The following is a 12,423-nucleotide window of genomic DNA, read 5'->3' on the forward strand; positions in this document are numbered from 1 at the left end:
CGGCTTATTTTTATCACGAATGACCTCATTGCTGACAAAAATAAATGACCTCAGAACTTCTTCTTACGAATAAAGTTTTAGTCGTTATTGAGAAGTTAAACTTTTCAGCAAAGCAAGGTTGACATGACTTACATAAGTCGAATGCAATCTCTTGACCGTCATAAAGTGCTTTGTAAAGTTTCATTAAACTGAACTCAGAGTCTTTGTCATATGTTCCAACAGGTATGTGAATGTTCTTATCTTCATTGTAATAGCATTGTATAGCTTCAGGAAACATTTCATTTGCTGTTAAAGCAAGACGTCTTGTTTACACCTTTACAACGTGCATGAAATGCAACTTCATTTAAATCGTTAGTGAGTAAGTCTATGTAGGTCTTCTTTCCACAAAATATTGACTTGTATGCTAAACTTTGTTTTCCAGGTGTTATTTCTGCGAAGTCAGAATGAAATTGACCAAGGTTTTTCCTATAAGTTCGCGACCGTATCTCTTCTTAAACTCTGCTGCAAGCTTTGGTATGTCTTCATTGAAAATATGCATGCTATCACAGTCCTGGTAAAATATTTGAAGTCCCATATCTTCAGCAGTACAGAATACTTCACACATTATTCTCTTCGACATAGACAGAATGTTAACACCAAGTGGACAGAAGTTAAAGTGTCTGCAAATGCTTTTCGTTAGCTTGAAAATAGTTTTATCTGAACCATCCAAACCTTCGAACTTCACTATATGGTTGTAGTTTCTGATGGCATATCTTATAGCATCTTTGTCATTTACTATGGTTATTTTTGACTCAATAGGAGATAGAATAGTTTTGCCATAAATACTGTTCAGAATGAGCTTTATATTTTCTTGCAAAGGATTTCCTTCTTTCTTATACTTTAACCTTAACTCAAACAACTTCTTTACTTCATCTCTTATTCTAATATCTCTGTTTCCATCGTAATAGTATCCTTGCAACACTTCACATTTGACACCTTGATATTTTATGAGGTCTTGTAATGTTATATGGTCAACATACATTAAACAGCAAGTGTTTGAACTTCTGGGAACGTTAAGTTCTGGATTTAGTTCAGGGTCACAAACTATTAAAGGAAAGTGTCTATGTATTCCAATCTCTGTTATCTTAATGAGAACAAAGAAGCCAGACATAAACTTTTCACCAATGGGTTCCTTTTGGTCGTCATCGAATAAATGTCTCATGAGATACTCTGTGCTTAACATTTCTTTCTTCATAACCTTTGGAATACCTTCTAAAGTATAAAGTCTTGCTATAGCTGATGGATATAATGAAACAGCGTCGAAGTCAGCAATGAGTTTCTTTTCGCTCTTTTGTTTCATGTTATCTGACAGCATACATCTTCCACCTTGAATACAGCGTGAAATAAATTCTCTTGGTTTATTTGAGAGGTCATATAAATTTCCATTCGGGAAGTACACTCTGTTCTCAAATAATTTGTTAGCAATTGAACAAATACTAACGTAGTCATAAACGTTTAAATCAAATTCTTTCAATATGTCATTGCGGAACTTAACAAAACCTTCTCTTAAAATTCTTACATCTTGTTTGCAATAAAATGTGCTATATTTTTCTAAGTCGAAGTGGTTCTCATCTATTCTGCAACCTTTGATGGAATCTATGTTTTTCATGAATGTATCTGCATCCCGGATAAACTTACATGCTTCAGAAATGACACCAGTTCTGTTGTCATTTGCTAACAAAACACTGCTGTAGTAGTTGTATGGAAATACTTCTTTCGGTCCTGTTTGTAAGTTAAACATAGCAGGAAATAGTTTAAGCTTCTTATTTATAACACTGTAAGAGTCTTTTATAATAATTGCCCTTCCTTTATATAAGCCAGTTATTTGCATTGTTCGTGAACCTTTAATGATGGGAGTTCCTTTCACTTCTGTCATGTGTCTTAAGATGAAGTTTATATCATAACTGAGGTTATGGAAATATATTAAACTCTTGTCAGGAAGTCGTTCCAAAAATTCTGTTGCACAGTTCTGACCCCAAATGCTTTCACTCACTGAACCATCTTCACTGTCATAACAGATGTTAAAAGCTTTATGAAAGCCGTCTGTGCTACACTCAAAGTCAGCAAAGAAAACGTGCTCAGGAATGAACTTACTTAGCTTTATTTACTTCTTTTGACTCTGCTTTCTTCTTCAGTTGTACACAATACTTTGGAGCATATGTCAAATCTTTAAATGGTGCAAGGTTCTGTTTATATAAGTCAGTCGTATATGTGAAAAGTTCTCCATAAGAAATAGGTTCGAAATATTTGCACTCCCACAATGTTTTCATAACATCCCATAACGGTGTTGTTCTATCATAACGAACTACATATTTGTTCTCTCTCTTTGTATAAATCTTCATCTGTTTCTCAATGTTCATTCCACCACACTCCTTCAAGATTTCTCTGTAATTTCTGATGAAGTATGTTGTCATTGGTAATCTTTCATTTAGCATGTAGTGGTCTTCAACAAGAAGTAAGTCAATAGTTCGAGCAGTTTCACATTCTTTTGGTATGTAGTGAATTATTCTGTTATCTTTGGAGTTGTCGAAAATAACCAATGGTAACATTAAATGCTATACCTGTTGCGTCAGAATTTCTTGTACTTTACTTTGAGGAAAGTCTCTAACACGAATGACTTCTCTCATGTGGTCAATAGTTTCTTCATTTACTCCAGCCTGAATGCAAGCATAAACGAAGCAGTTATCTTCTGTCATAAGTGCTGCAGTTCTTTTGTTCAGTTCATTGAAGATTTGGTAGCGCTCAAGATTTATAGGTAATGTGCAAAGATACTTCCAGAACTGACCGCTTCTCTTCTTATAAAACTTCTTTTCACCATTATCTTTCCAAAAGCTTTCTATAAGTGCTGGGTTTCCTGTTTGCTTAAGAGCTTCCAAAATAGCTTTCTGGTCATTTGTCAGTGTGCTTTCATCTCTTATGGTCTCTTTTTTGGTTTGCCTTCTTTACATCTGACATCGTTAAGCCTTCATATTCTGTTAAATTACATCTTTATTTCGGTAAGATTCTTTATGTTTGTCAAGAAGAAGTCATAGTGCATTTCAACAATACCTGCAGCATTTGCTTCTATCTCTGATATAAAGTTCTCCTTCAAGAGCTGATGTAGTAATGTTCCAATATTATTGAGGTTTAACGTAGAACATTCATACTTTCCACCAAGTTTATAACATACCATCCATCTCTGTTGTGAGTTTATTTTAATCTTCTCTAAGAGTCTCATGAAAACCTTACCGAATGTTTGTGTAAGTAGTCTCTGTTTGGTTCATCTAAAGCTTCGATGTTAAAGTCAATGAGTCTATTGCCTGTCTTAACATTCCTCTTCTCTATTCTCTTCATCTTTCTTTAACCATCTCTCACCTTCTTTTGGTTTGTCGTCAATGGAACGAAGGACATCGTTAGCTTGCGAACTTGTTCTATAGCGCTCTTAAACATCTCTCTTCTCTGTTGTTTCAGTGTGTCGTCTCTTTCTTCTTGTTTCACCAACGTTTGCATTTGTTATGTCAACATTTCTCTTCTTACTTCATGAGGTACTGAACGTCTATGATATAAGTCAATAGCAACGTCATTTAAAGGAAATGCTCTTGCATGGACTTCGTCCTCGCCGCTTGCGGCTTTATGAACTCATGAATTCTATCATAACTTATTGCACCATTATAGTCTTTAATGAAGTCAGCGAGTGCTTTTTTGTTTGTTGCGTAATGCTTTGCAACATCTATGTTAGCTTCTGTAAGAAGTTGTTTTATTTCCGAGTGTTCTAACTTAGACAACTTCCGATACATCTTTAGTAGGAAATAAAAAAATTTCTTAGAAAAAAATTAGCTTAGATTTTTTAAGGCTAGTTTTAAAATATTTCGAACTTTTTATTATAATGAAACACATGCAAGATTGCAAGTTCTTTTCATACAATGCTCTCGCTACTGCCATCAAGAATGAGTTCAATAATGCTGCAAACGTTAATGTTATCTTTAACAAGAAGTTTGTGAAGAGATCTAAGTTCGGTCAGTATGTCAGACCATTAGCTATCGTCATTGACCGCAAACGTTATACTTCACAAGAGTTAGCAGTAGTTTGAAACAAAAGAGTTTCTTCGTGAATGTCAAAGATACTCATTATACTGTTATAAAGAACTCTAACGTTGACTTCTTCAGTATTGCTATGAATCTTTCCGAACAGAAAGAATATAAGAAGGGTGAAACATCTGTGAAATATTATCCTTCATCTCTGAAGACAATAACGAACAAAGATGTCATACAGAAATTCTTACCAAAGGTTGAAGAAGCTTCTATTGACATTGACGAAGGAAGTGAAATAGTTGAAGAAATAGACCCTGAAGCTATTTAAGCAAAAATATATTTTTGTTCATTCTTCCTCTTTGAAGATATCGAAATATTCTGTTATTTTTTCCTTCAGTAATGTTAAGTCTTCTTTGAATGTAAGTATTGTGCAACCTTTGATGTCATAGTGTGTTTGAGGAAGAGTATTTTTGACAATTTCCTTTATTTGCTCATTCGGTGTCATTGAAATCGGTAAGTTTTCACGATAGAACCAGTTTCTGTCAGATTTATATATCTTAGCTAAGTCATAAAAGCTCTTGTTGTTTCTTCTCACTAAATGTAACATAACCATATCTTTATCTTCTTCTTTCTCCAACTCTTCAGTATATATCATATACTTATAACTCTTTTCCTTTCCTTTTGGTACTGAACGCGGTATTCTTTTATGTATGCTTTTGTCTTTGGATTCAATGACTTCATCTTTTGCATGAAGTTTCTTTTCCATCTCTCCACGTTCTGCTTTATATAGTTCATCTAACATCATGAAAATATAACAAGCATAACGAGTTGAAGTCCACATTGCTACAGCGTTTACTAAAAGTCTATGAACATAATAACCTTTCAAACCAGGAGCCAAATTCTTGCGATTTTCATACGGAATCTCTTCCCTCGGTTTTCCGAGGGAAGCAATCATATGAGGAAATTCTTCTAAAAGTTCTTTTGTCTGTTGGTTTTCAAACCAATGATATGCTTGCTTTGTAGAACAAAGAGCATTCATTATACTCTGCATTTGGTACATGTCATCTTTGACCGAACGAATGAGACGTAACTGTTTGTTATACTGTATGTACTCGTATTCTTCATTTATGGCTTCATGAACGATAGCAGTTGTTGTGTTCTCTAATGTTGTCATTGCTGTTCTTACATACAAGATAAAAATTTTTGTTAGAAAAAAATTAGCGTTATTTTCTGACTTTCACAAAAGACCAAAAATAAACGCTTTACATGTATTTTTCAGCAACTTCGTCAAATAATTTTATAGCTTTATCTATCTCATCTACTTCAAACGTTTCTTTACCTTTCATGGGAGCACCATACATTTTCTCAAAAACTTCAAGCAGTTCTGTTTCTGCAGCTCTCATATCATTAACGAACACAACCTTGACTCTATTGACTGTAGAGTCATATCTTTGAGTTATATTATATGTTCTTCCTATCTTATATCTCTTTGTATTGAAGTCCTTCGGTTTCTGAACGATGTAAAGTAAGCCTTCACTCCAACGTTCCGTATCGAATGAACCATAAGTTATGAAGTTATATCCAACAACTGGGTCTAACCATAACAAAACTATTGGTATAAGACTTTTGTCAATGAGATATGCTGTAGTTCCGTAGAATCTTACCGATATCATAAGCTCAGGATTTCTTGTCAAAATTTTCTGAGTTGAAGCATTTCTAACCCAGTGGTTTGTTTTCTTTTCAGATGGTGTTATAATGTCTGACAAAGAATATTTGTTGTATTTCTTTGAGTATCTTACGTTTAAATCACCTATTCTAACCACTTTGGTGTCATTGTCTATCTTTCTAACTGTTTCAAACTCAATGTTTGACATTACTGTCTTTACATACAAGAATAAAAATTTTCTTAGAAAAAATTAGCGTTATTTTTCTAACTAATGAAATTCATGAAATTTGGTCATTTTTCAGCAAAAATAATGTTTAGGGTAGAAGGTTAGATCTAACCTCATTTCTACCCTCATTTCTACCCTCATTATTTATAACCGTTTTACATGGTAAACGTTATGAATTCGTGAGATTCTAAACAGTTTTGTAGCTTCTATTTCTTCGCTGAGGATATCGAATGTTTTAACAATGCCGAAGGTTTCTTTATACTTCTTCTTGACATCAGATAGAAGGAAATCGTCAGCAGTTGGATAGTTTTTGTTCAGAAATTCTAACATGTCCATTTTATCTTCTGCTGGTTTCTCTGCCTCCCTCTTTAAATCTGCATAGTCGTTTCTCATACGTTCTATCTCTTTGACGGAGTAGTTATATTTCCTCATTGCTGCCTTACATTTTGAACATTGCGGCATCGTTTTTGCGTTATACATTGAAATAAAACCAGCTAGAACAACTAAGGCGTCAATGGTTTTCTTTAAATCTGAAGCAGTTGGTTTTATCTGTTCATTCCATACCTTACCTCTTCTATCTTTATCTCTTATCTGCCATACACATTCTGCAACTAATGAAACAAAGTTGTCGTATGTCTTAAACTCCCCAGATTTATATATGTCAGAGATGTTCTTATATACCATGTCGCAATCTTTGTCCATAACTTTATGGTTGCAATGATATCCTAGAAACTCATAGTTTACTTTACGTATGAACTTCTTTATTTCTACTGAGTCAGTTGGTTTCACTTCAATTTCGTCGAATTCAGGAATAGTTAGTTTTTGCTGCTGAATTTCAGGCAATTTGGGTAAATGGTCAATAATGTCCTGCATTTCATAAAGATACTGTTCATTTTCTTCATCCTGTGCGGTACAGTCTAAATTACTTGTTAAAAGTTCTTGCTTTATCTTCTGGATTTCTGTTTCAAAAGTATATGAAGAAGGAATAAAGCTTTTCATCTCTACTAACATAGATGTTGGATTCATGACTAACGAGTTTGGTGCTGTAGTTGTTTGAATTGTTGTTGTGCCGATTGTTGACATTACTGTTCTTACATACAAGATAAAAAAATTTTCTTAGAAAAAAATTAGCGTTATTTTTTCTATCTTAAGGAAATTCATGAAAATTCGTGAGGGTAGAAATGAGGGTAGATCTAACCATCTACCCTAAACATTATTTTTGGTCGTTTATGACAAAATAAATGGTTCATTTACTCACAATATTTTTGTACAAAACGACCCCAAACTTTTAACTTCTTTTCTGCAGCTTCTATTGCTATCTTAGCGAGTTCATATTCTCTAAATTCTCTCTTTAAATCTTCTTGTTCCCATTGGTTTAGTTCGTATGGAGAATCTCTATAACCATAACACATCTCACGTTCATGTTCTAATTGTTTTTCATGCATTTTCCTAACTTCTTCTTCAAACAAATGTTTTGCATTCTCTACTGTATCTTCGAGTTCTTCTTCATCTAACTTCTCATGAACTTTCTTGTCTATGGAGTCCATAATTTTTCCAACTGCTATGCAATATTTTGGAGAAGCCCACATTGCTATATAGTTTATAAGTCTTGGGTCTACATACGTTCCTCTAACCTGTTTGATTTCATCAGGAATTCCTGCATGAATTTTGTATAAAAACCAACCGTCTGTATTCCGGCGGTTGCTATATTCTTCACAAAACGCCTTATAATACTCTTCCCAGGACTTATTTTCCAACAACTTTCTAAAGTCTTTCCTAAACTGCTGACACATATTTGTTGCATTAATGTAACCATCCTTGTCTCTACGTAAGACTTCAATACCATTATAAGTGCCTTTTGTGAATGTTTCGCCATTAGATTTGTTCGTGAACGTTTTTGCTTCGACTGACATTACTGTTCTTACATACAAGATAAAAAAATTTTCTTAGAAAAAAATTAGCGTTATTTTTTCTATCTTAAGGAAATTCATGAAAATTCGTGAGGGTAGAAATGAGGGTAGATCTAACCATCTACCCTAAACATTATTTTTGTCTGATTTACATCTAATGAAAAAGTTTAGAAGAATTTTCTTATTCTTTCTGGCTTATTTTTGTCTTTCCAGTACTCCCGCTCTAATGGTCCCAGATGTGTTGGCTTTGACTCTCTCAAGTTCTTAGATGGTATAACATCTTCAACGCCTCCTTCATATCTTACTTTATAAGTGTCATCGTTTATGTTATAGCCAAGTATTTCAATAACCACTCCTCGCTTTGCTTCGTCAATGGTTTCAGCAAGTTTGCCATTACTACTTTCAACTAATTTGTGACGAGGGTAAAACGCAATAGAGTCGTCAGCAGCTTTTATAAGATTTCCATTACCTTGCGTAGAGTCTACGATATATATAGTTTCTACTTAACCTTAAACGTTTCTTTGTCAACGGTTTGTCGTCAAGAACTACACGAACTTTTGTACCAGGAATGAGGGTAAATTGTGTTGAATTTCTGATATTTTGTGTTTGGCTTCGTTTCTTTTGTATATACTTTTCTTCTTGTTGTTGTGTCATTGAATTTGGTGTATGTCCTGTTGTAGAATGTGTTGAGGAATTATATACTTCGAGAAAATGTTTCATTGTTTCTTCGGTAAAGTCTCGCTCTTGGTTTAAATCTCTGAGCGTTCTTATGAAGCGGTTTATGATGCCGAGTATGTTATGGTTATGGTCTTCAGTAGTGTAGTGAGTGATGTTATGCTTAATGAGAAAATCTGTGATTTCATTGCTGAGGTATGCACTGTCTTGGTCTGATGTTAAAGTACTTGGGCTATGTTCTGCTACAAACTTTTGTAAAACTCTTAACACTTCACGAGTTCCTTTATTTTTCATTGGATATGCATATGCTTTACGAGTGTTAACATTAATGAAGATGAGGAATGGTTTATGTCCTCCTTTTCTGCTTTGAATGAGAGTGTCAAATTGGTATGCGTCAGGAGCGTTGGAGTAAATTGGTAAAAAGTAGTCGTAAGGGTTTATTTTTGTTTGATGTACAACATTTTTGTCAAAGAACCTTTTCACTTCAGCTCTGTTAGTAAACCCAACTCTTTGCAGCTTCATTGAACTTCTTAAATGACCTCCATGGATGTTGTTCGAATACTTCTTTCAAGCCCATTTATGTAAAGTTAAAGATTTTATTCTAGGCTCAAGCGCGTTCATTGAACTCTATACCATGCAAATACAGTCACAAATGGTGGCATATAATCTGCACCCGAGCCTGTTGGATTTGTTGTGAAAGTGTGTGAATGATTTCCTCCTGGTTCAGTTGGTCGAAAAGTCTTTTTTGCTGCATTGTTATAAGATGGAGATAAAACATCATTGCCAGCTTCATACTCTGAGTTGTATAATGGGTGGTCTCTTAATGAGTGGCTATGGTCGCCAGAAAAGTTTGTAGTTCCTGTATGAGTGTGCGGTGGAAGGTTTGCTTCAGTAATTTTCTTCGAACCTCCTGTTTGATTTGAAGAGTTAGCACAGTATAAGAATTTATCTACAATCTGCTGCCACGTACCAAAACCTAAAACACTTGCGGGATTTGTTGAGTTCATTGACATATAAATAGAGCCTATAGGATATATGGTTTGAAGAATCTGAGTCTTCATTGTTTGAAGTTCTGTTTTGTCGGCTTTCTTATCTAACATTGCTGGTAGTTCGTATGCTTCAAAGTTTCTGGCATGACCTTCAATGTTCATACATCTGTTATCTAAATTGTTTAGTGTATCTTTTACGCTTGTACTCGGATTCTCTAAAGGTGCACTTGAACCCAAATCATAGTTCAATATTATGTCGTCTGCTCTAACAGTAGTGAAGGATTCATGTGTATGGTTCTTGTCAGCTTTACTATTTAATGTAGCTTGAAGTTCATTTATATCGGAGATATTGTGTTTATGAGATTTCAAAACTTTGTTCGTTGCGTCAAGTTCATCTTTGTCAGCTTTCTTATCTAACATTGCTGGTAGTTCATGTGTTTCAAAGTTTCTGACATGACCTTCAATGTTCATACATCTGTTATCTAAATTGTTTAGTGTATCTTTTACGCTTGTACTCGGATTCTCTAAAGGTGCACTTGAACCCAAATCATAGTTCAATATTATGTCGTCTGCTCTAACAGTAGTGAAGGATTCATGTGTATGGTTCTTGTCAGCTTTACTATTTAATGTAGCTTTGAAGTTCATTTATATCGGAGATATTGTGTTTATGAGATTTCAAAACTTTGTTCGTTGCGTCAAGTTCATCTTTGTCAGCTTTACTTTTAATAGCATCTTTCAAAAGTTTTTTGCCTTAACTCTCAAAGTAAATCTTGGTTCAACTAATACACCGTTAACAGAGAAGTATGAAGCATAAATTTCATCGTTATAACCAAATGCTTCTGGTGCTTTACCACGTGTCATACTGTACAGTACAGCTTATGTCATAACCTTTAGCACGAATGTATTTATATCTTCTTTCATTAACATCTTCCGTCTTCACTTTTTCATCCTGTGTTAAATATCCATGGTAGTCCGTTATAATCTGTTCATCTGAAACTTATATAATGAACATGGTTTTTTATCTGCTTTTTCGGCTAATTTCTCTTCTATCTCATTTATTTCAAGTTCATGCCTACCACCACCTCCCGAAGAAGTATTTTTCTTCAGCTCTTGAAGAACGTCCACTTCGCATCTTTTGGTCAATAATGAGACTTTGAGTTAAAACCTTTCCTGTCTTAATGGATGTTTGTAAAACTTCTTCTTCACCGTGTTCGGTGTCATGGTCGTCATCATATCTTGTGAAATCAGAGATGTTGTCAATACATTAAGCATATCTGTCTCAAAAGTTCTGCTATTTGAAACTGGAACGAAAGATATACAGAACTTTCATCATCTCCTAAAGTCAAGTCTGCTTTCTTAAGTATTTCTTGAATGTATGCAATGAGAACAGAGTACCTTGGAAAATATTCGAACAAATATTTCATTACCTGTTGGTTTTGGTGGTTCTTCTGGAGTTTCTGTTGTTTCAGTTCCTTCTGTAGGTTCTGTTGGAGTTTCTGCATCTCTTGACTTCAATGCTCTTGCTCTCAAAGACCTAAATGTTAGAGCACCAGGTTTTACAAAGGACTTTTTATAAATGCTTTAATAGTTCCTGGTAAGTTATTGTTAGCATTAAGTAAGTTCCTTATGCTTCCATCATGTACGTCCATAGCACTATGTAAAAAATCTATACTTTTCTTGTAGTCAGCAATAGACTGACTGCGATTTTTTAAAGATTTGTCAATACCTTTAAGCCAATCTTCATGCATGTCTGATACTGAGCCAAGAATATCATTTGCTTCCTTTAGTGTATTTTGTGCTTCTCGTAAAGTATCCAATCCTGTACGTGCATTGTTTGCTATACGTCTTACAGTATCTATTTGACTCCTTGTTTCTTGCATCCAACCAGATAAAGTTTTAATAGTATCCGAACCATTTGAAATGAAGTTCAAAGCATTTTTAACGTCATCTAAAACTTCTTCACCAAGTACTGCCTATATCTTTCCGATTTGGTATTGAAGAACTCCATATGAAGCAGCTGTTAAACCAGTATTTATAAGGTTCCATATCCATGATTTAGCAGTTTTTCCATCCTTTCCATCTTCACCATCCAAACCGTTCTCGCCTTGAGGTCCTTGTAGTCCTTGTATTCCTTGTATTCCTTGTGGTCCTTGAGGTCCTGTGTCGCCCTTCTCTCCTTTCAGTTCATCTTTATGTTCGTTATAATATTCTAATGTCATAAGGTGTACATCATTACTGTTACCAGCAACGCCGAGAATTTGTTTCTCATTCATGACTAAATTCTTTAAGCATTTAATGTTGTTGTCAAATCGAAAGCTCTTTAACAATTCAATGAGAACATTTAATACTTTCACTAATGAGGCATCTACTGTAGAATTTATATATTGCACCGTTCCATCATTTATGATAGGAACTTTACTTATTGTAATGAATGGGTCATACGTGTTAAAAGTATCGAAATCAATGACTTTTTTAGTCTTTCCATCGTCAATGACTAAATCATTGCCTTCAATGGTTAAAGTTGAGTTTTCATTTACTAGTTCATGTGCTCTTCTTGCTTCATTTGTTTCATACGCATATGCAGCAATAGTCATATTTTAATGAGAATAAAATGTTGTTCTATTTGCAAAGTACAGACCCAAACGAATATGGGACAGTAAAGCTACAAACAAACTTAGGTCTTCAGAATGAAGCGCTTGCTTTCAGAGTTGTTGACTTCAATACTATCGCAACTTTTGTCATAACAGATGAAACAGATTCATAGAGATTGAAATAGATGACAAAAGAAGTGTTATAACATTTCCTAACAGAGCTGGGTATAGAATAGATAAAATTGCTGGAGTCATAAATACTCTCATAAATGAAGAAACTATTGACAACATAGATGTCGAACTCTCTTCTGAGGGAA

At 34.4% G+C, this 12,423-nt stretch overlaps 4 protein-coding genes and 1 pseudogene across 5 annotated transcripts, besides 1 other annotated feature; all 5 read right to left on the reverse strand.

The window, feature by feature from the left end:
* Positions 1 to 12,423: part of a mobile genetic element that runs on past both edges of the window.
* On the reverse strand, positions 1,162 to 1,780 carry TVAGG3_0901310 (organellar and viral DNA polymerase type B; the record flags this gene model as incomplete). The annotated part of the gene is made up of 1 exon (XM_051251329.1): positions 1,162 to 1,780. A coding segment is annotated over one exon (619 nt), but the record flags the coding sequence as incomplete, so codon positions are not given.
* TVAGG3_0901320 (uncharacterized protein) lies at positions 4,426 to 4,704 on the reverse strand (the record flags this gene model as incomplete). The annotated part of the gene is made up of 1 exon (XM_051251330.1): positions 4,426 to 4,704. A coding segment is annotated over one exon (279 nt), but the record flags the coding sequence as incomplete, so codon positions are not given.
* TVAGG3_0901330 (organellar and viral DNA polymerase type B) lies at positions 6,086 to 7,024 on the reverse strand (the record flags this gene model as incomplete). Its single annotated transcript, XM_051251331.1, has 1 exon — positions 6,086 to 7,024. The coding sequence occupies one exon, from the start codon at positions 7,022 to 7,024 to the stop codon at positions 6,086 to 6,088; it is 939 nt and encodes a 312-aa protein (XP_051076905.1).
* TVAGG3_0901340 (uncharacterized protein) lies at positions 7,352 to 7,854 on the reverse strand (the record flags this gene model as incomplete). The annotated part of the gene is made up of 1 exon (XM_051251332.1): positions 7,352 to 7,854. A coding segment is annotated over one exon (503 nt), but the record flags the coding sequence as incomplete, so codon positions are not given.
* On the reverse strand, positions 8,019 to 9,024 carry TVAGG3_0901350 (annotated as a pseudogene). The gene has a single exon. A coding segment is annotated over exon 1 (1,006 nt).

The sequence above is a fragment of the Trichomonas vaginalis genome, chromosome I (genome assembly GCF_026262505.1).
Source record: "Trichomonas vaginalis G3 chromosome I, whole genome shotgun sequence".
Classification (NCBI taxonomy): Eukaryota; Parabasalia; order Trichomonadida; family Trichomonadidae; genus Trichomonas; species Trichomonas vaginalis.